This window comes from Phyllostomus discolor, chromosome 5 (genome assembly GCF_004126475.2).
Source record: "Phyllostomus discolor isolate MPI-MPIP mPhyDis1 chromosome 5, mPhyDis1.pri.v3, whole genome shotgun sequence".
NCBI classification, from domain to species: Eukaryota; Metazoa; Chordata; class Mammalia; order Chiroptera; family Phyllostomidae; genus Phyllostomus; species Phyllostomus discolor.
Window position 1 is genome coordinate 9533769 of NC_040907.2, and position 21620 is coordinate 9555388.

At 49.7% G+C, this 21620-nt stretch overlaps 1 protein-coding gene across 3 annotated transcripts in view; it reads right to left on the minus strand.

Moving 5' to 3' along the window:
• Positions 1–7415: 7415 nt before the first annotated feature.
• The window catches only part of FBXO42 (F-box protein 42), an 83776-nt gene continuing 69571 nt past the window's right edge, over positions 7416–21620 (minus strand). For all 3 annotated transcript variants that reach the window (XM_036025369.1, XM_036025370.1, XM_028512949.2), the window contains 6 exons: positions 15746–15899; positions 15256–15366; positions 13524–13620; positions 12990–13046; positions 12049–12165; positions 7416–11527 (listed from right to left, as the gene is read on the minus strand). In XM_036025369.1, the coding sequence (XP_035881262.1) occupies positions 10412–11527; positions 12049–12165; positions 12990–13046; positions 13524–13620; positions 15256–15366; positions 15746–15899 (1652 nt within the window). In that variant the 3' untranslated portion in view covers positions 7416–10411. The remainder of the gene's footprint in view (positions 11528–12048; positions 12166–12989; positions 13047–13523; positions 13621–15255; positions 15367–15745; positions 15900–21620) is intronic.

Sequence of the window (21620 nt, forward strand, 5' to 3'; positions counted from 1 at the left end):
TGCAGAGGTCGCCTCATTTAATTCTGTAAAGAAGCCTGTGCAGGAGATATTATTATCCCTCTTTTCCTCACAGCTGAGGACGCTCAGAGACAGCGTGATTGTCTGAGGTCGCACCACACAGCTGGTCATGGGAACACTGGACTCAGAACCCAGGGTTTCTGAACTCTGAAGGATGTATCTGTTCAGCCATCTTGGCTGGTGTGGCTCAGTGGATTGAGCGCTGGCCTGTGAACTAAAGGGTCATGGGTTTGGTTCCCAGTCAGGACACACGCCTGGGTTGTAGTCCCCAGTATTGACCACACGAGAGGCAACCACAGTGATGTTTCTCTCCCATCTTTCTCCCTCCTTTCCCCTCTGTCTATAACTAAATATTTAAAAAAATTGTTTTAGATTTTATTTATTTATTTTTAGATAGGGAAGGGAGGGGCAGAGAGAGAGAGAGAGAGAGAGAGAGAGAAACATCAATGTGCGGTTGCTGGGGGCTGTGGCCGGCAACCCAGGCATATGCCCTGACTGAGAATCGAACCTGCGACACTTTGGTTTGCAGCCTGCGCTCAATCCACTGAGCTCCACCAGCCAGGGCAATAAATAATTTTAAAAAATTTAAAAAAAAACAACAACTTTGCCCCAGCCCCTAGGAGGGCTGTTCCTAGTAAAGCTGGAAGCAGCCACAGGACCACAGTCCCACCAATCATGGCGGCCCATTATGTCCAGTGGGGTGCAGGGAACGAGGACAAGGATGTGTAAGACAGGGCTGCCGCTGCAGCTAGGTAGAGACACAACAAACAAATGCAGGACTGTGCTTGAGACTTGCCCACACTCCCAGGTCACTCAGCTCCCCTTCCCGCGGCGCTGGCCGCATCTGCCCGGAGTCAGGGCACTTCACAGCTGCGGTCTCTCCGTGGGCCAGCAGTCCCGCGGGGGCCGGGCTCAGAACTGACTCACCTCTGGGTTTCCAGGCCTCACACCCAGCCCTGTGCTGACCTGCCTTGCGGTGGACCCAGGGAGAGTGTGGGGAAATGCCGCAACTTGGTGGAATGCGCTTGTCCGTGAACCCGGAGGCCAAGGCGTGAAGTCTTTTCATGCACAGGGAGGGAGGCTGGTGACCAGAGCTGGTGGCCAGAGGGTTAGTCTCAGGAATCAGTCTTGACTGCCCTCAGGAGCTCCTGGAGAGGACACTTCAGGGGGCATCAGGAGACTGTTCAAAACATGGGTTCTTGGGCCCCGTCCCCAGAGGTTCTGTTGCAGGGCATCAGATGGGTTTGCGCGCCTGCACCTGTTAGCAGAGCACTGGGCGGTCCAGGAAGCTAAGCTCCGTGCCAGTCTGCTAGGGCCCCCGGAACAGATCGCCGAGGACTGGGTGGCTTAAACAACAGACACTCACCTTCTCACAGTCTGGCAGCTGGAATCCAAGATCAAGGTGCCAGCAGGGTTGGTTTCTGGTGAGGCCTTTCCTTCGGGCTTGCAGGAGGCGGCCCTCTCACTGTTTCCTCACGTGGCCTTTCCTCTGTGCATACAGTCTTTTTTTAAAAAAACCTTATTTATTGATAAGAGAGAGAGAGAGAAACATCAGTTTGTTGTTCCATTTATTTGGACATTTATTGGTTGATTTTTGTATGTGCCCTGACCAAGGATCGAACCCACAACCTTAGTACATCCGGATGATGCTCCAGACAGCTGAGCTACCTGGCTGGGGCATGTGAGTGCACTCTCTTCCTCTTTTTATAAGGATACCAGGGATACGGGATTAAGGCCCCACAGTTATTACCTCATTTAACCTTGTGTCTCCTCGAAGGCCCCCGTCTCTAAATAAGTCCTATCGGGGTTTAGGGCTTTGACATACAGATTTGGTGGCAGGTACACAATTCAGGCCATAATAGGGTCCACAAACCTTGATTTAGATCAACTTTGCTGCTGAGGACAGAAGGCCAGTGAGCAGTTGGGACCTGGCAGTGGGCTGGTCAGAATTGTGTTTCAGAAGGATGCTTGTGAATCCATTTTGGTCTAGTGAGTTCCCCTTGCCTGTGCCCCTTGGACCCCTAAGTAGTATGTCACCTTAAGCAAGTTGCTTCTCCTCTTGGGGCCTCTGGTGAAGCAGGTGACAGTCTAAAGGACCCTCAAGGGTAGAACCTTCTGATTCATCCACTCTTTTCTTCATGGTCAGGCCTTTCCCCCAAGTTGACTGAACACCTCCTGGGCAAGGCCCCACGAGGTCTTGAGAGGAGGACTTACCAAGACAGGGACACAGTCACCAGCCGCCAGTAGGTGGCCCAGGTGGGCAGACTCCCACACGGGCCGAGGCCCTGGACGGTGGGGGCAGGGACGGGTGGGCTTCCCAGGTGGGCGGGCAGTCAGTGGAGAAAGGCCACGGTCAGATTTGTTTTCACCTCTTGCCTGGCCCGGGCAGCTGCTTCCGTCTGAGTTCCCCCACTTGCCACCCTCTGGATGCCACGCAGGGGCCGGAGTGATGGTGTTGGAATGTAAGTCTGGGGGTACCACACCGGTGATTCGAGTCTTCGCCACGCTCAGGATAAAACTCAAACGCCATGCCTTCAAGGCCTTCTGTGACTGGCCCCTGACCTCTCTCTTTTCATCCCAACTGCCACCCTCTTCTCCTGGCCTTTTCCTGGGACCCTGTAGGGCCTCCGCCTTGCAGCTCCTGGCACCTGCAGCTCTCCGCACCGGCCCCAGCGCCTCACGTGGGCGGCCGCTTCCCCCACTCAGGTCTCGGGCTGAATGTGGCTGCACAAAGATGTCTTCCCTGCCACCACTCCAGGATTTGCCCCAGGCTTGCTCTCTCATACCACCCTGTTCTTGACCTTGACATTTTAAAATGTACTGTCTGTCTCCCTCACCGGGACCTAAGCCCCCTGAGGACACCAGCCAAGGCTTTTTGCTGTCACACCCCTTGTATTACTTTCCGTGCAGTCCTGGAGGTTGGCAGCTGGAGGTCAAGGTGTTGGTGGGGCCAGTCCTCCTGAGGGCAGAGGGAAGATCCGCTCCAGCCCCGCCTGCCTCTGCGGCGGGTGGGCGTCTCCACATTGCCTGTCCTCTGTAGGAGTCCGTGTCCGGATTTCCTCCTCCTATTAGGACAGCAGTCGTGTTGGTTTAGAGCCCACCCCAATGGCCCACTTTCACTTTAATCACCCGGCAAAGCCCCTACGTGCGAATGTGATCACACACTGAGGTATTGGGGTTAGCACTTCAACATTTCAATTTCCCCGGCGGGGGGGGGGGGGGCATAATTCAGCCCCTGATAACCCCTACTCCCTGGAAATCTGTGTGACATATAGTAAAACTTTATAAAAAATGTGCTGACTGCAACTGGCTAGGGCTGCAGCTCGGAGAGGGGCCTGCAGAGGGTGAGCCTGGAAGGGCCAGTGAGGAAGCAGGGCGGTCACTGCCGGCATGAGTGGGCTAGGACATGCACGTATTTGCTGGATATTACGAGCACTCCCTGCTATGGCCGGACGCTGGGAGGAAATAGTGAGAGAGACTCTGACCTTGCCCTTGGGTATTCCACACGCTGCTGGGAATAAAATCGAAGAACTAGGCCACTACACTGAGAAGCAGGGCAGCAGGGTAGAGAGGAGGGGTGGATCCAAGATGTCCAGGTTCCATTTTTAAACACAGGATTTGGGTTTGGAGCTGCCGGATCATGCTCAGGGAGTTCTTGAGGCTGCAGTGTGCCAGGCCTGGGCTCGGGGCTCGGCAGCAAGGCTTGTGTCCTTGACCCGGATGGTCCTTGACCCGGACGGCCCTGCCTAAAACCCTCCAGCGGCTTCCCCCTGCGCCCAGAGTAATGGCTGCGTGTCTCCGTGCCCCAGGGCTCAGTACGAGCTCAGGGCACTCGCGATGAGCATGAACGATCCCCCGGCTGGTCCTGGGCTCTCCTGGTCCTCCTATGGGTGGGCGACAGCCCGGACCCTCAGCTCTGGGGCAGGAGCTTCCTCCCCCCTCCCAGACTTCTGCCTGGGAAGGCCCGGCCCTGCGCCCTCCCCTTTCCTGCAGCGGGTAGGCAGACAAGTTCCCTGGTGGGGGCATGGCACACTCTACCCGCCTTCTAGACATTTACTTAAAACATCAGCTGAGCTTTGTGCCTGCTGACAGGGCCTGGGCCCAGAGCCCAGGCCCGTGGGGGAGACAAGGGCTTTCCCACAGGTGGGGGCGGGGGCAGAGAGGGCAGGAGTCCAGCCTGGCAGTGGTGCTCAGAGGCATGGGAGATGCCGGAGAAGTGGTCCTACTCAGGCTTTACCAACAGAGGTGTGGGGGAGAATGGGCATTTTCCTCCTCCCGCACATTGTTTCCTCCTTAAGGCTGCCTCTGACAGAGCACCCAGGACTCAAAGCCTTTCACAGGGCGCCCCCAGGTGGTATCTTGGGGAATCACATCCATTTCCTACATGAACAATTACTGCTGGTTCCAGCTCAATTGCTAACCTGTGAGGCTGGCAGCATCATTGCCATTTTACTGACAAAACTGAGGCTCAAGAGGAGTGGTCAAAGTGACAGGGTCAGCTTTTTAAAATTTTTTTTAAAAGATTTTATTTACTTATTTTTTAAAGATTTTATTTTTAGAGGGGAAGGGAGGGAGATAGACAGAGAGAGAGAGAAACATCAATGTGCAGTTGCTGGGGGTTATGGCCTGCAACCCAGCCATGTACCCTGGCTGGGAATCGAACCTGGGATACTTTGGTTCCCAGTCCGCGCTCAATCCACTGAGCTATGCCAGCCAGGGCCAGGGTCAGCTTTTTAACCAAGGTCTTTCCTGGTCCAAAGCTGGTGCCTATGTCCCTGTCCTGCGTCCTCTCCAGGAAGTCCTTTCGGAGCCCACAGAATGTCTCAAGGGTTGCAAGGGCATCTAAAACTCCCTTGGCTCCATTCTTGATCTGATGCATAAATCAGCTCTTGTCACCCCGTGCAATTATTCCTCTCTGCTTGAACACTTCCAGCAATGGGGAAATCATTACCTCACAAGGAACCCACAAGAATGCTAAACTGCATCTGTCGGTACATTGCAGAGGGGCAGCAGGGGATAGTTGCAGCTGTGGAACCGAAGGCGGACCTTCTGGGGCGGACCTCACCTGGCCATGCTCCCCTCAGGCCTGGGGGAGGTGGGAAGGAACAGGAACACCAGGGTAAACCCTCATCACGGGCGGCAGCACTATAACCAGGCAAGCCTGCCAGATGTGTGGGTGATGCCTCCAGTCCCGCCGGGGCCTGAGGGTGCTCAAAGCCCCGATCAGGGTGACTCGAGGCCATCTTGGGCTGGAGAGCTACTCGGGGTAGTGACATGTGCAGTCAGTGGCCCCCATCTGAGTCAGTGGTTCTTGCACCGCCTTCTCAAAGAGCCAGCTGGAGAGATGCTGCTGAGCCCTGAGGAGAAAGGACAGTCTGGAACTGCCTTCTCCCCAGCTGGGTGCTGCAGCTCAGACCTGAATGTGCGCCGGCCTCTGGTCCTCTGGTACTCACAGGAGTGGCCAGGGCGCGCTGGGCTGGGCCCGCACGGGAAAGCAGTGGCTGCCAGCTCCTGCAAGGCCTTAGGTGAGTCATGGCTGTGTCTGTGCTGTGTTCCTAACGTTAAGGTTTCTCCCAAAGTCAGCCAGTCCCCGCTTCTCTGCTCCCACATGCCCTCCGACCTGGGGCCGATCACACGTGATGATCCACGTGTACTGAGCGCACAGAGTGAAACAGCGCTCAGCACGAAGCCCCAGGGGTGTACGAAACGGGCACATACTCAGCCAATCGCTTCCGGGCTCTTAGCCGCCTGCCCTGTGGTGCCTGGCTCCTCCTAGGTCCCCACACAAGTGGGCAGACTCACGTTGTCGGCTCCCAACTGATACTTCCAAACGGAGAGCCAACTAAATGTACCTTTGAATCCAGGCAAAGAATGTACCAGAGGCCGAATGTGATTGGTGAACCAAAGAAGAAAGCCTGAAAGGGAAATTAAACTACGGGCAATTTTGACCTGATTTATGGCAGCAGCTGCTACTTGCTGCTCTCGAGAGGCAAAGGCCGCCGAGGTTCTCACGACATCTAAAAGATGACCCCGCCAACTGCAGACACGCATAATCCTCAGTATGGGCATGCGCCCAGCAATTCCCACACTGCGCCCAGCCCATTCCTTCAAGGTCCCGTATCCTCCTCAAGGGCCACTTATAAATACGAGCCACCATTTTTTTAGCACCTACACTGTGCCAGGTACTGGGCTAGTGCTTTTCACATCCAACTTCACTTAATTCTCACGATGCTGTAAAAGAGAAACAACTATATTCATGGGTGAGGAAATTTGTATCCAAGACTGAACCATACGTGGGGGAGCAGGGAGCAGAGCCCAGGCCTCTAGGCCTCAGGGCGGTGTTCTCAGGCACCAACCACTCCCTGTGTTGTTTCCAGGCCCCGGAGGCCAGCCGGCCAGCTGTGGTGTAGATGTCACCCTGGCCCCCAGGGCTCTGCCCCAAGCTCAGCAGCTCGCTTGGGTCCCCACTGCAGGGGGCACTGAGGCTCTGAAACACCGTGTCCTTCCAGCACGACGGAGAGAGCCACTTTGGTGCGAAGTGTCGCTGTCCTCAGGGAAGGGCACTTCCCCGCCCCACCCCCCACCCCGCAGCCCTCCTGGAGAGGAACAGCTTTCCAGCTAGGCTTCCAACTTTACTCACGCTCCATCAAGGCTTTGTTTCCTCTCTACCAATAAACCAGTTCAGACGGTTCTGTCTATTTTGTTTTATTTGTTAAATTGCTAAAAAGTCATCAGGGGAAAACAACAAAAAATGAAATTGACAGAGATTTAAATATCAATGAAATCATATCCACGTTTCATTCCTACACAAGTATGTGCCTAAAATGATCCTCTCAGGGTGAGCCCCCCGGGACCCCTGAGTTCCGTGGGAAATATCGCTCAGCACCAGCTGCGCCAGGGCACACCGGATGTGCGATGGCAAGGACCCTGGTTGGTGGGAGGGAGCAGAGCTGGGAGAGAGGAGCAGAGCTGGAGGCAGAGCCTCGGACTCGCTCCGATTTGACAATGACCATGGTGAGAGGGGGCCACTTACTGGTGACCATGCAAACATGCCTTCTGTAGTTTGTGGGGAGGCTGCACAGGACCCGGGATCGGAATTCAGCCTCCTTGCCCCCGGGGTGTGTTCGGCTCCTCCCATGGACTTGCGCACTGCTGGGCAGAGACCACAGATAAAGCAGAGCGGAGCACAGCACCATGCCGGGGTCGCCACGTGGACAAGGACAGACAACCCAACCAGGAACATCACTTCCAAGGGGAAGGAAAGAAGCAAAGCAGAAGGAAACCCAGGAAGATACAGTGAAAAGGAAGGGAGGCATCCCTTTATTCTCCATCAGCTGGTGGCTTTCTGTCCCCCAACGTCAAGATTTCTTCTGTTGTTTTTTTTCTCCCTTTTTTTTAATTTTAAAGAGGTCCAACACAGTTCTTAGGATAGTTCATAGTTTCAGCTCTTGATATAAAAAACTCAAACATTAAAGTCAAATCAATCCACAGTGGGCAGGGAAGAAAATAAGCCCAGTAGGGCCTTACAGCTAAATTTAAGCTTTTTCGGCACCTACTCTGTGCTCCCAAAATGTGGGGTGGGCGGAGGTTGTGGAGCCCCCCACCCAAACGCAGAGGAAGGGTGAAAATGTGAACAGAAACACAGGACCCTCTCTGCCGCCCAGACTGCGACACGAGGAGACAGGAAGCTCCGTCCCGGAGGGCGGGCGGGCAGAGTCAGACCCTCACCCGGGGTCAGCGAGGTGGCCGGGAAGTCAGTGTGACGCGGGGGCTCTCCAAGGCACACTTGCAGGAATGGAAGGGGTTAAAGCTTCAAGTAGAAACAAAATGTACTTTAAATACTTAAATACTGATAAATATTTCCTTTAGGTGCTCCTGAGGGTTTAAAAAAAATATTTTGTCTCATTTTTCTCAGTGAGTTTTAAGACAAAATTGGCATCATGTCCAAACCGGAGATGTGGTTCAACCAGATCCGCCCGAAGCATCCGAGGCGCTGTGCAAACGGTCGCCTGGGCCGAGGCGCCTGAGTTCCGCTGCGCGTGGGGCTACTTGGGCCTGAGGAGGCCATCACCTTGACTGCGCTGAGTTGCTCTCCTAAGGTACATGCTCACGGTGCCCCAGAGCCACCGAGACCACCACCACCGGGCAGACATGAGGCAGATTTTTCTCGAAGAGCTGTAAACAGACGGTCTGGTTCCAAGGGGCGCGGGCAGTCCGGGGATGCCAGGGAGTTCTGAGGAGCCGGCTACCTTCTAAAGGAATCCTCTCCGTTACCTGCCTACTTGGGGAAAGCAGGATCGACAAGTTAACAGCTCGCTTAGGAAGGCCACGGGACAGAAGGAAAGGTTACGAAGTTGGGATTCTGCGCTTTCAGGCTTCCAGACACATTCTAGTGAAACGGGAGCCGAGCTCGGAGGCACGTCCCACGCACGAAGGCCACGTCTGTCCTACACAGGGTTCGGCACCAGCAGTGATGCCCAGGTGGCTGATCTTTCAGGCCAGCTTTCTCTCGTGAGGAAGGACCCCACGTGGTCTAACAGTCTTTGCCAGAAAAGGACCGGCAGCAGCCCCGGAGCAGGGAGTCTGGAGAGCTGTGTGTTGAGCTACGAGCAGCTGGACGCCACAGTAAGCAGGCACGTGGGAGTCCCCTCCTCTAAGGGAGCACAGGCTGCCGATTCTGGAACACATGCCCCTCTCTGTGAGGGGGCATTTCCTTGGGCCTGGTGCCAGGGGGCTCTCCCACCAAGACCGCACTGTGAAAGCTAATGGTTAGGGGAAAGGATGCGGCAGGACACAATGAAACGGGAGTGAACACACCTATCAGACAGACTTCGGAGTGCGGGCTGGAAGCCAGGAGGACCCAGGGCCAGCCGCGGGCTGTGCTTGGGAAATGCCAACAAGAAAAAGGAGAGTGTGGGGATGGGAAATGCAATGTTTTAAAATTGAAATCTTAAAAGACAAAATAAAAATCCTCTTTTCACTGATGAGAAATCATGAGAAATTATCAAAAATCACACTTAAGTGGTTCCAATGTGTCCAGGCCACGGTTTTAGAGACCATGTTGTAACTTCCTGCATCAACCAAAGAAGTTCCCCAGCTGGTTGCAACTTATCTCAGAAATGACATAAAAAACCCCAGGCCTTGTCTGGGCGACACAGGAACAAGATCATCACAAAGAAGGAGCTGCTCCCAAGGTCAAACATGCATCAAAGAGGTCAAGCCTCCCGATACTCAACCCAATCACTGGGTAACAGCCAGGCAGAAAAATGCATGTCACAGCAAGGGCAAAAGTAATTTCTAGAAGGAACTGTTGATGGGTGTCCACTGTGCTTTGGAAGTAAAAAGCAGCCCATAAGAAAAAACAGTAGGTGATGCTTCAAGGATCTCTCATGACACTGGCACCTTGAATTCCCTACCGCCCCTCAGTGACACCAGGGAAAGCATTCCAGAGATGTTTCAAGAGACCTCTCTGGGCACTTGAGCTTTTATAAAAGAAACAAAAAGTGAGAAAGGTTTTAGAGCTTTAAAAAATCTCCATATGCAAAAACAAAACAAAACAAAACAAAATGAAAAACAGAAAAGAAAGGCAGCTTCTGAAGATCAAGTTTTAAGGGGAAGGAAAGAACAAGTGTGGTTTTTGGCAACTCGTAATCAAGCACGATTGTCAGGAAATTCCACGATCAGACACCGAAAGGTTTTCTGAGACACGGAGGGAGCACTCAAAATACCGAAAGACACCAGGTGGACCGGTGTCGCTGCACACACGCTGTTTCACGAGGGGCCTGGCACAGGAGGATGGACCGAAACCCTCTGCTGGGCAACTGCCCCGGGTCCCAGAGGGCAGAAGGAGCCAGGCGTAAGACACCGCCGCACAGAGAGGCTGCCTCAGTCCTCCGTGGCCTGAGAGAGGGGGAAGGACGGCTCTCTACGGGCTGCTTCTACCCTGCCAGCGCCCGGAGCACGCGCGTCTGAAACCGCCGCCGCCGGCCCTTCCTGTCTCTGACTCCGAGAAGGCCGCATGCAGGTTTACAGCGGCTCTTCGGTTCCTCCAGGAAAGTTCTGGTGTTAGTCTGTTCCCTAAATTCTTGGTCTTGTTACCAGCAAAGTAGAAAAAGGCAGCACAGCCTCTGCTAAAACACAGCAACGGTTTTGTCTGAGCCAGGACAGAGATCTCTCCCTCTTTGTAAACAGAGTTGGCTATATAATATATATTTATATATAATTTTTCTTAGTGGAGATTTGACCCCAGCCTGGAGTGAGTGAGGCTGGGAATTGGGGTTTTGGTTTATGGGAGTCATTCTGTCCTTTGTTTTCCTAGTTCTCAGTCCGAACACTTGCACGCTGGAAAATTCCAAATTAAAAGCCACGGAAAGGGACAGGGGTTTACAACATATTATCTCTTTGCCCGAACAAAGTACAAGGCGTTTGTTTTTGGATAGTACTTCACATTCTGTTTTTTGTCCATGAGTCCTCCAAATATGATGAGTTCGCCCCTGCCTTGTACCACTGTATGCAGGCTGGTTTCAGGAGGTCCGACCACAGAACTGCTGTTAAATACTTTCCACTTGACCCGCCCCTTCTCCTTGGTGTCTTTGATGTCCAGCACATACATCTGCATGGGCTTGCAGTTCATACTCTGGTACAAGGGTTTGCCAACATTTAGGGACTGTGGAGGGTGGTGGCCCAGGCGGCGGGCAATAGGAGGTAAGGAATGCCCGTCTCCTTGGGCGGGCCCCGGCCGGGGAACAGGCCCCGTCTCCCCACTGCCCAGGTTCTGACTCCCCGGGGAGCCTGGAGAAGACCCCAGAGGAGGACTTAGTGCTGCGGAGGCCGAGGGGCCTTTGGATGACATTGCTTTGATGGCTTCCAGGCTCCGCCGCAGGGCGCCCGGGGAGACGGCCCCTGCAAGGGCAGTGGCCACGTGGGGCGGGGTGTGCACGCCGTTCGCCTGCTCGGGAAGGTGCCTCACACTCCCCCCGGCTGTCCTGCTGTCCACACCGTCCACGTGGCTGCTACTGGAAGTGGGTTTCAGATCCCAGTTCAGATCGATTGATCCCAATCTCAGATCTTTCTGATCTGGTAGTGACCCTCGTCGCTGGGCCAAAGAAAGGCCCATTTTCAGGTCATACCCCTCGGTGGTAGACGGAGTACTAGGAGACATGGCCTGGACAGGGCTGTCCAAGGAAGAGCCACCTACGGCTGCCGTTCCTGGAGATAAACTGCCACCATTGAGGACGGGAGAGCCATCTCCTCTGGCTGGGGAAAGGCTTCCTTCCCGGGAACCCGAGGGGGTCTGCCTTTGAGCTCTGGGTCGCAGTGTTCCCCAGCGGCCGTTCACACAAGGGGCTTCGTCCATGCTCCTTACTGGCGACTGCGAGCGGTACTCTCGGGTTTCGGGGACCAGGGCCGGAGGGGTGGCACTGATAGGTGACGGGCGCGAGTTCAAACTGGGGCTGAGTGGGGCTCTTCCGCTGGGGGCCTGGCTGAAGACCACCACACACTGCCCCACCTGGAAGGCAAAAGACTTAGGCTCAGTTCTGATCATTCACTCAACTATCAAACATTTTATCACGAGCACTGGGACACGCCAGGCATTCTGGCGGTACCTGAGATACAGAGATGGAAATCCCGTGGTCTGCGTTCCAGGTCAGAAGGGCAGACAGACATGGGAGCAATCTGTTGCTCTGGCATGACATGTGCTAGCGTTAGAACTATGTTTACAGAACAAGGACAGAGGGGGGGGAGGAATCAGTTTCTGTGTGGGGGATCCTTAGGGGATCCTGCAGAAAATTCTGTAGACAAAGAGATGCTTAAAGCTGGGACTTAAAGGATGAGGGGGGCCCACTAAGTTTTTTCTTCTAGTGATTCATAATGTGAGAAACTCCCAAGGAGCTATGGTTAAGATCTACCTATTTTGTGACATCCAGATGTCTTAATTTTCCATACAAACTTGCTTGGGAATCTGACGAGTTAACTTGGTTTTACATCTTGGGACCTCTCCTCCTGCTGGCCCGTCAGTTCCCCGCTTACCCGGCAAGCTGGGTGGCACCACAGCTCCGGGGCCCCATGGTCTTCGTTTTCCACCTTGAGTGGCTGCCAGGCCCAGGGACTCGAGTGCATGTGCAACAACCAGGCATCCTTGAAGAGCTGTAAGAGAAGGACCACAAGCAGGACTCGGGGGTGGGTCCTGCTACAAAGCATATACACACCTGAAATCTCAAGGTTGTGCCACCTGGTCTCGAGAGTGTATGGGCTCTTCAGAAAGAATAGCAAAACCTTTGTTACTCATTCATCTGTGCCTTTGCTCATTCACATATTATCATTGGCCAGGCACAAAAAATTGTGCTTGTAACCCATGGAATCAATTTCAAGTGGTTTTGAAATTTAAGGTTGATAATATGTCTCCGTAACTTTCTGAACCAGTATTCTCTTTTTTTTAAAAAAGATTTCATTTATTTATTTTTAAAGTAAGGGGAAGGGAAGGAGAAAGGAGGAGAGAATCATTGACATACGAGAGAAACATCAACCTGGTGCCCCTTGCATACCCCCAACCGAGGGCCAAACCTGCAGCCCAGGCACGTGTCTTGACTGGGAACTGAAAGACCTTCCGGTCTGTGGGATGATGCCCCACCCACTGAGGCACAGCAGTCAGAGCTGAACCTGCTTTTACGTTCCACCCCTCCTTGAACAGAGTGATAGCAGTGAACCTTACAGCCTAAAGAGGAAGTGGGAGTAGGAAAAAATACAGATAGGAATATCCAAGAGACTGCTTCTGATTACAAGAACTCCTTACTCCCCCCCCCCCCCCAAAATACCCCAGAGAAAATAGCCAGAAACTACAAAGACTATCACCCACAGGGAAAGGTACTCTTAATGAAAATGCCACAGAAAGCCCCGAGAGACGAGAGAGGGGCGGCAAGTCTGAACACTCAGCAGCACGCGCATGGGAATGCCACAGCGGCCATACTCACAGCATTGGGACCGCCACACCCTCCAAGGATTAATATGGTTGCATCATCTATGACAATCTGGGGACAGAAAGAAATTTAAAATGAAAGCATAAAGACACAGCATCTGGCCTGTGCTTCAGCCGCATATGAAAACAGCCTACCCAGCCCCGGAGTGAGAGTCTCACTTCTAGTTACATAGTAAGCCCTGTATTCTCCCATGTCAGTTTTGGCCCCTGTGAACAAACTGACGATTCACCTGAATGGAAATAGTCTGTTGATCAACTATTAACATGAGAGTGCCAACCACATAAAATGCAGGGTTCTCTTAAGAAATGAAACAGCAAAGTAAATGCTTTGAGGAGAGGCATAATATAAAGCCACTAAAAACACATGTAACCCATTAGAAATTGAAAAGCAAATACCAGCAAAAGTAATGACAAATTCTCTTTCGGCTTATGCATGTTGGCATTTTCCTTGACTCCTCCTCCCTCTCCCGACCTAACTGACAGATGCTACTACAGTGCTTGCTGAATAGTTATTTGAATTCCTGAGCACCTGAGACTGGCCACCTCGAGGATGAGGACTGGGGCCAGAGATGTTCGGCTTGGACCACGCCCACTGCTCGAGGTCGAGGACCCAGACATCATTGCTCCTGTAAGACAAGGACACAAGGATGAAGGGAGTGGGAGCTACCGGGGACCATACGAGCCGATATAAATGACGTTACACTTACAAAGATGCCCCATAAAGTGCCGTGTTCATAGTTAGCACTTAAAACTATATGTTTTTCTCTTTAGAAGATTTTATTAACTTGTTTTTAGAGAGAGGGGAGGGGAGGGAGGAAGAGAGGGAGAGGAACATCAATGTGCGGTTGCCTCTTGTACGCCCCCAACCAGGGACCTGGCCCGCAACCCAGGCACGTGCCCTGACGGGGAACAGAACCAGTGACCCTGTGGTTCACAGGCCGGCACTCAGTCCTGAGTCTGAGCCACACCAGCAGAGCTGAACTGTATTCTTCTTCTGCTTCTTCCCTGGGAACCCATCTCTAGACCATCAGACCTTTGCTCTTTCCACTGACCTGCAAGGCCTTGCTTGTGTGAGTCATGCCTGTTGTCACACGCTAATACCTAAAGAGTTAACAGATGACAGCAGGAAACGGCTACTGGCCAAGGTACAGTCTTTCTTTTTAAAAATTTATTTACTGATTTTAGAGAGAAAGAGAGAGAGAGAGAGAGAGAGAGAGAGAAACATCCATTTGTTGTTTCGCTTATTTATGCCTTCATTGGTTGATTCCTGTATGTACCTGGACTGGGTCAGGGGGGTGGTATTGAACCTGCAACCTTGGCATATCAGGACAACACTAATCAACTGAACTAACTGACAAGGGCTAAGATACAGTTTTTCAAAAGCAAAAACGAGAAGGAAGAAAAAAATATTCAAATGGCAGGAGATAATGATTTATCGATTCTGGCTACAAAAAGTAATTTCACCATGGCTAATGACAGCTGTGGTTTCATCAAGGACAAACTGTCCTCTCCAGCCCCCAAGGGACTAGTGTGGCAAGGACAGACTCCTAGACGGCAGTCTCTGCTTTATGGTCCGCTCTGTAAAGTCGTTTATTCACACACTGGAACACAGCAGCGAGAGCTCTGACACCTCAAGCCCTTAACCCCCTCACCTGGAGGAGAGCTCGGACCGCCAAATCAGATACACTGCGGTTCAGATGGAGGACTCCGGCTCTCGACTCTGGCCTGAGCTGGTCAGCTGTGGCCAGAGGTGGAGAGGACAGTGCATGTGAAGAATAGCCTAACAGGAGTGTGTCAGACCTGACACAGTTTTCTGGCTCCTACCCACTGCCCCAGCCCAGCCCATCTGGAGTGAACCATCTCCACCTGTCCTGTGACTCTACCTCTCTCCTCCTCTGAAGCCCCAACGGGCACAAACTGGGCACAGAGGAGAGCCAGACAAAGTACTGTTTCCTGGAAGGACCTTCTGCAGGCACAGGTAGAAGCAGACTAGGTGGAGGTTCCATCAGAATTTGATCCCACTGCAGAGAACCACACCAAACACAAAGCGATGACACAGCCCTGATTCTGTGGAGGAAGTTTCCCAACCGTACTGGTGCGTGACTAGGGGATGAAAAGTTGGAATGTCAAGGTCAGATAACTAACTGGATTAATCTGAGACATGTTCAGCAACACTGACCCTGACTAGTTCACTTTTCTGACCTGTTATTCCCAGGGCTACTTACCTTCAGGACGACAGACAGCAAGGCGAATACACTTACATTTGCCGAGATCCCAAGGAGCCACCAAAGACGATCATTTTGTCCTCTATCACACAGGAGGAATGGCCGGCCATGGGAGGCGGCCCATGGGTTGTCACGATGCAGTTCCACCTAATACAAAGTCAGGAAGCCGAGAAGTCAGGAACCATCTGGACCCACGGCGCTCCTGGGAATTAGCAGCCAAAACTGAAGAGATCCCTGTTCTTAACTAGCCCACTCACATTTCTTAGAAGGGGAATGTATCTCTCCCACTTTTTCTCTTTGGAATAAGAGTTCTTAACTTTAGGTTTTAAGGGGGTCCTGGAAACCCTCTGAAACTATAGGCAAAAATATGTGCATATGTCAATTGTTTTTTCTGGGAAAAGTGTCCATAGTTTTCACCAAATTCTCAAGGAGATTTCTGAACACACACACAAAAAGACAAGGAAATCCACTCATTTAAAATATTTTATTCCAGATTGGAAAGAAAGATCTTATCTTTGCGGCTTACCAGTTTTTAGAGGGCGAGTAAGTGTGTATTTCATCGAAGAACCTCTCTGGCTGGTGTAGGGGATATGGGCTTGGCCGGGTCCAGCCGCCGAACAGCACCAGCAGGTCCTTGTACACGACCAGAGTCGCTCCGGCTTTGGGGGAAGGATAAGACCCTGGGAGAAGCCAGTGGCAGCAGAGTTAGGATTCACCGTCTTACGACAAGCCATAAGTAGGCTGTCTGCAGATCACCTTCCCACGGGAGAGTGACCAGAGGAGCCAACGCCACAGAGCAGAAGAAGAAGGGGGAGAACAGAACTGGGTGTACAGGTCTGAAAGAAAACCATCACCAGTTTATACATCTTTTATAATTAAAACAGCAAAACCTGAGTTAGAAGAAAGTTCCTTAGCCTCTCCAGACTTAGTTTCGCCCACCTGAAATTAGGGATGAGAGTACCTAGCTCATTAGGCTATTTTGCATATTAAATAATACATTCAAAGCACCGAACATAGTGCCTGGCACACAGCAGGTGCTCAATAAATGTCAGCCTCTCTTGCCCATCCCATTCATAAGCTCAACAGAGAGTACAAAGGGAGAATGTAAGGGACCCAGAGAGGAGTATGCACAGAGGCTGGATACCTGGATGCCACTTGGAAATAACTGCTGCTACCAAACACAGGCGAAAGGGAGGCAGAATGCAGTTCTCATTTGTCCTATAAATGAAATGTTACCATAGTGACCTCCGGGCCCTTAGCTATGGGCCTCACTAGCACCCATGGGAGCAGACTTTCAGGGCTTGATATAAAGGTATTCCAATGAAACGGCACGCCCTTATACCAAGAGTGGCTGCTAAACCCTCCAGGCTGGACCTCTGAGCTAGCTATGGTGACCACATTTTGGAACAACAGAAACCTGGCTTATGCTGGAACACTTTAGGAATGACACCTGTCCCACAGGAGCACACTTTTCAGACTTTTTGGTCTCTGAAAGAACAATCACCATTTCTCTCAGCCCGTTTACTCTACACGCCGCCTTTACTCTGCTCAGGACCAATGTCCAGGGTCAGTAAATACTGGACTATTAAAAAGAGTTTGCTGTTGCCATAATTAAGGGTGCAGGGTCCATTTTTTCAAAGGAACTCTTAGGCAGAAGGAATTGCAATAGTACAACACATTAATCTGACGGCAGCTGAGGTGTTCCGATTTAGGTGGACAACTTGGCTTCCCCCTTCTGCAAGGGGTTATGGGAATGTGCTTTGAAACGCCCTGCTCAGGCTGCTTTAATGGTGTCAATGACAACGTCCTGAGGCTGAAAAGGTAAAGCAGAGGACTGTCTTCCCCGGAGCCAATGCAAAGTGATTTCACATGAGGAGAGTCTTCGGGACACAGTGTGAGCACCTGAGAGCATTCTGGGGCACCCGCTATTCTGCTCTCGGGGCAGCCAGTTCTTGCTGCCCCCCCCACCTCCCCTGGCCCCGGAATCCTGACTAGGGGTCTTCAAGATCTGTGGTCCACAGAACTGCAGATTACTAGGTAAAAGCTTTTGCCTTCCTAGGAGGAAGGCCCCTAGCCCAACTAGAACACCTAGCTACATGTAACGGTCTAGTTAAAGTGCTGGTGTCCCCAAAGATGATTTAATCTGTGATGTGGCACATAAAGCTTCAAGTTCTTGTTCCTACCCTGGAACTCTTAAGTACGGTGAAAATGTTGGAAGAAGCAAATAAAATATGTAACAGACTTCACCAGAGTAATAATTTAAAAACCTTCCAGACCAAAATTTGGGTTTGGATTTCAGATACTGGAAATCCTGGCTTTTAAAATCAAGTGTATAAAGTGAAGCAGACCATGGGTCCATAAAATAGCAAAAACATGGAAACAACAAAGTTTTAATGTAAACTGGGCAATTTGTATCAAAAATTTTAAGTGCATATGCTTTGAATCAGCAATTTCACTTCCAGGGATTAATCTAATGAGATAGCTGGGCAAATAAAAAAAAAGAATTAGATACAAGTATATTCATTTGCAGTGTTTAAATAGGTCAAGAAATATCCATATAAAATAATACTACGTGGCAATTAAAAATTGTGTGTCTGTTTGATGTGAATAATTCCCATGCTCTATATTAAGTGGAAACTGAAGGTAGCAAGTGACAAAATGCGAAATAAAAACAGCCAACGGCTGATGGGCACTATGCTCTTAGCACGGCCCTAATGCTTTACACGTCATTCATTCATTTAATCCCCACAAAAACCTGACAGATAGGCCCTATCGTGCTCTTCACTCATTAGATAAGGAAACTGAGGCACAGACTGGTCCATTTCCCAGGGCCACACATCCAGTTAGGGTCCGAGAAGGAATCTGAATCTAGGCAAACGGAGCCCACTTACAATAATCTACACGAGTTCACTGCACATACAGAAAGTCTAGAAGGTCACCAGCAGGGGAGTCGGTAACACTGTTGTACATATACACAAAGGAATACTACTTGGCCGTGAAAAAGAAAACCCCACCCTTTATGACAGCAGAGGTAAACCTGGAAAACATTATGCTAAGTGAAATAAGCCAGTAAGTGAAAGACAAGTAGCATATGAATTCACTCACGTGTGGAATCTACTGACCAAACTGAACTAACGAGGAAAACAGAGACCGACTCATGGAGAGCAGGATGACACCTCCCGGGGAGGCATGGATAGAAAAGGCAAAGGAACTGATGGGCACAGACAAGTGTGGTGATTGTGTGGGCGAGGGGGTATGAGGGAGATAAATGGTAACGGGAAAAATACAAGAAAAATAAAAATAAAGTAAAAAAATAAAATAAGGGAAGTCCAGAAGGTCAATAAATGGTTGATCTCTCTGAATGGTAAGATTACAGGTAATTTTCACTTTATTCTTTGTAAAAGCCTTTCTGTATTGGCTAAACTTTGCAAAAAGTGATACATGTTCATTGATTTGACAAAAACAAAAGTATTTCAGTTGTTTAAAATGAGAACTATGAATTCAATGCAACTCCCTTTCCCTACACCTTCCCTAACCTCACTCCATTTGAGAAGCCCCTGTGCGAAGCTCTATACAGTGAATTCTCAATTGCTTATTCAACATTCCAAAATCTGCAGGGTTCTGAAAAATCTTTTTTTTCTCTAAAACTCATTTGGCAACAAAACTTGACCTGAAATGATGAAGCTATGGATTGTCTTTATTTAATCCACTCAGTATGAGTATTCATTATGAGTTACTGCAGAAATACTAGTAAGTTTGGTTATAGGGTGCTGCTCCAGACCCCACTAGAAGTATTATAAAGGCATATGCATCATATCCCATTTTTAATTAAACCTCAAACACTCTGAATTCCAAGACACAATTAGCACCAGAGGTTTAACATGAGAAACTGTGGTTAAGAACGCAGGTTCTGAAGCCAGCCTGTCCGGGCCGGACCCGCAACCACGCAGCTAGCTGGGGAAGGCCAGTGCGGATCTCCCTCCGCATCAGCGTCTGTACCTATGAGACGGAGCGATGGCAGCATCTGCCTCACACGGTGGTTGTGAAGACTGAGCGAATTAAATCATGCAATGTTTTTAGAACAGTGCCTGCTACTGTTACTAAACAGGCACTTCAAATCCACGTGAAGTTATTAATACAAGGTCGATTAGCCATATACAGCTGAGAGTACTGCCATCCACATGGAATGGTTTGAGAACAGAACTGAACATATTTAACTACTAGTATATGGTTGGAGCATTCCTGGCATAACAACTTACTTAGCTCAAGAAAGTATAATAGAAGTAAAGTTGTAACTGACAGTAGATGATATGAAAGGGAAATTCCAAAGTATATCAAATACATCAAAAGTGATTTAGAAACAAACAATGGTTAACATAAGACTAGTTTGGGTTTGTTCTTTTTCATTTGTCGCCTTTAACATCTTTTCAAACAATTTATAAGGCAAAACAAGTTAATGTTTACCAGTTCTGGGTTCAAAGAGATTACAAATGTACTGTAAGAATACATACCTCTTAGGGGGAAAAACTATTCAAAGAATGAAAAAGAGTGTTGGGCCCTGGATGGTGAGACTCAGTGGGCTGAGTGCTGGCCTGCTAACCAAAAGATTGCCGGTTCGATTCCCAGACAGGGCACATGCTGGGGTTGTGGGCCCAGCAGGGGGCACACGAGAGGCAACCACACACTGATGTTTCTCTCCTTCTCCTTCTCCCTCCCTTCCCCTCTGTCTAAAAATGAATGAATGAATGAATAAAATTTTAAAAAATAAATTTATAATCCTTAAAATATGAAAAATATAAAAAGTGTTGGTAACACATAATTACCTATATCTATATGTCACATGATACTATACTCACACCAGTGAACCAGGGAACACACTACATCCATGTTACACCTGCACTGCCCAACACAGTCACCAGGAGCCACACATTGCTAGTGGCTCTCGAATTAAAAAGCACAGATGTAAAACATTTCTAACATTACCGAAAGCTCTACTGGACAGTACTACTTTAGACAAAGGACTTTAATTTTAGAAACTGAGCCTATGTTTACAGGGAATGGAGAAGGTGGAGGCATAAATGGTGTGGTTTCATTAACTTCTGAAGACATTATATTACTATTATTTGTAACTATTATCACTGTTACTATACTAGTGATAATAACTAATATTTATTGAACTTTTTTTTTTTTTACCACATGCTAGGCAACTTTCTAAGTGCTTGGCATGTATTAACTAAATCTTTCCCAAACTCCTAGTTTTAGTCCCATTTTATAGCTGAGAATACTGACGCATGACTCATTTAAGTAACCTGCCCAAGGTCGCAGAGCTAGTTAAGTGGTGGGGCCAGGATTCCAGCCCATTTACTCTGAACTTAAAACTCATCCTCTTAACCTTTATGCCCGAGTGAGCTTCATGTATACAGAGGCATTCATTCTGAGGAGCTGCCACAAACAAGTCTGGTACCTTAAAAGGTCTGAGTGTTTAAAAGCTGAAAAAGGTCTTTGCTAAAGTTTTAATTAAGTAAGCCACAGACCTAGAGTAGACAGGTAAGTACATTGAACAGAAGGTTATTCTTAGGAACTCTTTTCTCCACAGGGCCCTGGGCACACCCCTCTCTGCTACAGACCCCTCTGCCTGTTCTCTGGGCTCTCCCAAGGAAAGGTAAGCTGGGGCCAGTGACCCCGATAATTCAGTCCTTAAGGATTATCTGAGGTAGGGGCTTTCCAAAGCGACTTCTCAAATGTCTTGGTATTTTAGAAAGCCAAACTCTCCCTCTACTTATCCCACGGAGTGTAAGAACTCCCTCATCCGGCATTTCCAACATCTGCTTTATGTCACAAACAAGCTTTAATTTCAGTGCCGTACTTAAATATCTCCACAACCAAGCAGGGTTGTACTAAAAGTTGGTCTGATCATGCACCTCCTCAATCTGTAAGACATGTGGGGAAAATTACTGTGTAATAACGAGTGAAGCAGGGAGAGAGAGCACAGAACTCAACATACGGCACAGAGCTAGTTCGGAATTAAGAGGCCAAAGACATGGTGCACCAAGCATTCCATGACCCAATTATGCATATAACATTTGCATTATTTGTTGCAAATCAGATACTTTTAAATTCTTATTACTTTCAGAATCAATAGTATGAGGCCTTCATAAAAAGTCTCTACTTTTATCATTTCCAAAAATCTATGTATCTTATATTTTGAATTTGTTTAAAGCAGAGGGTCTTAATTTCCCTTCCAGTATCCTAATGCTAGGTCCACGGATCAAATGAATTAAATTTATGGTGAGGTCCGAGAACTTTAGCATAAAGTTCTATATCTTAAACAGCCTCTTTAGCCAAGTGGAGTTCTGGAGAGCAAGCAATAAATCTTTACTAACATTTTGAGAAAACAAAAG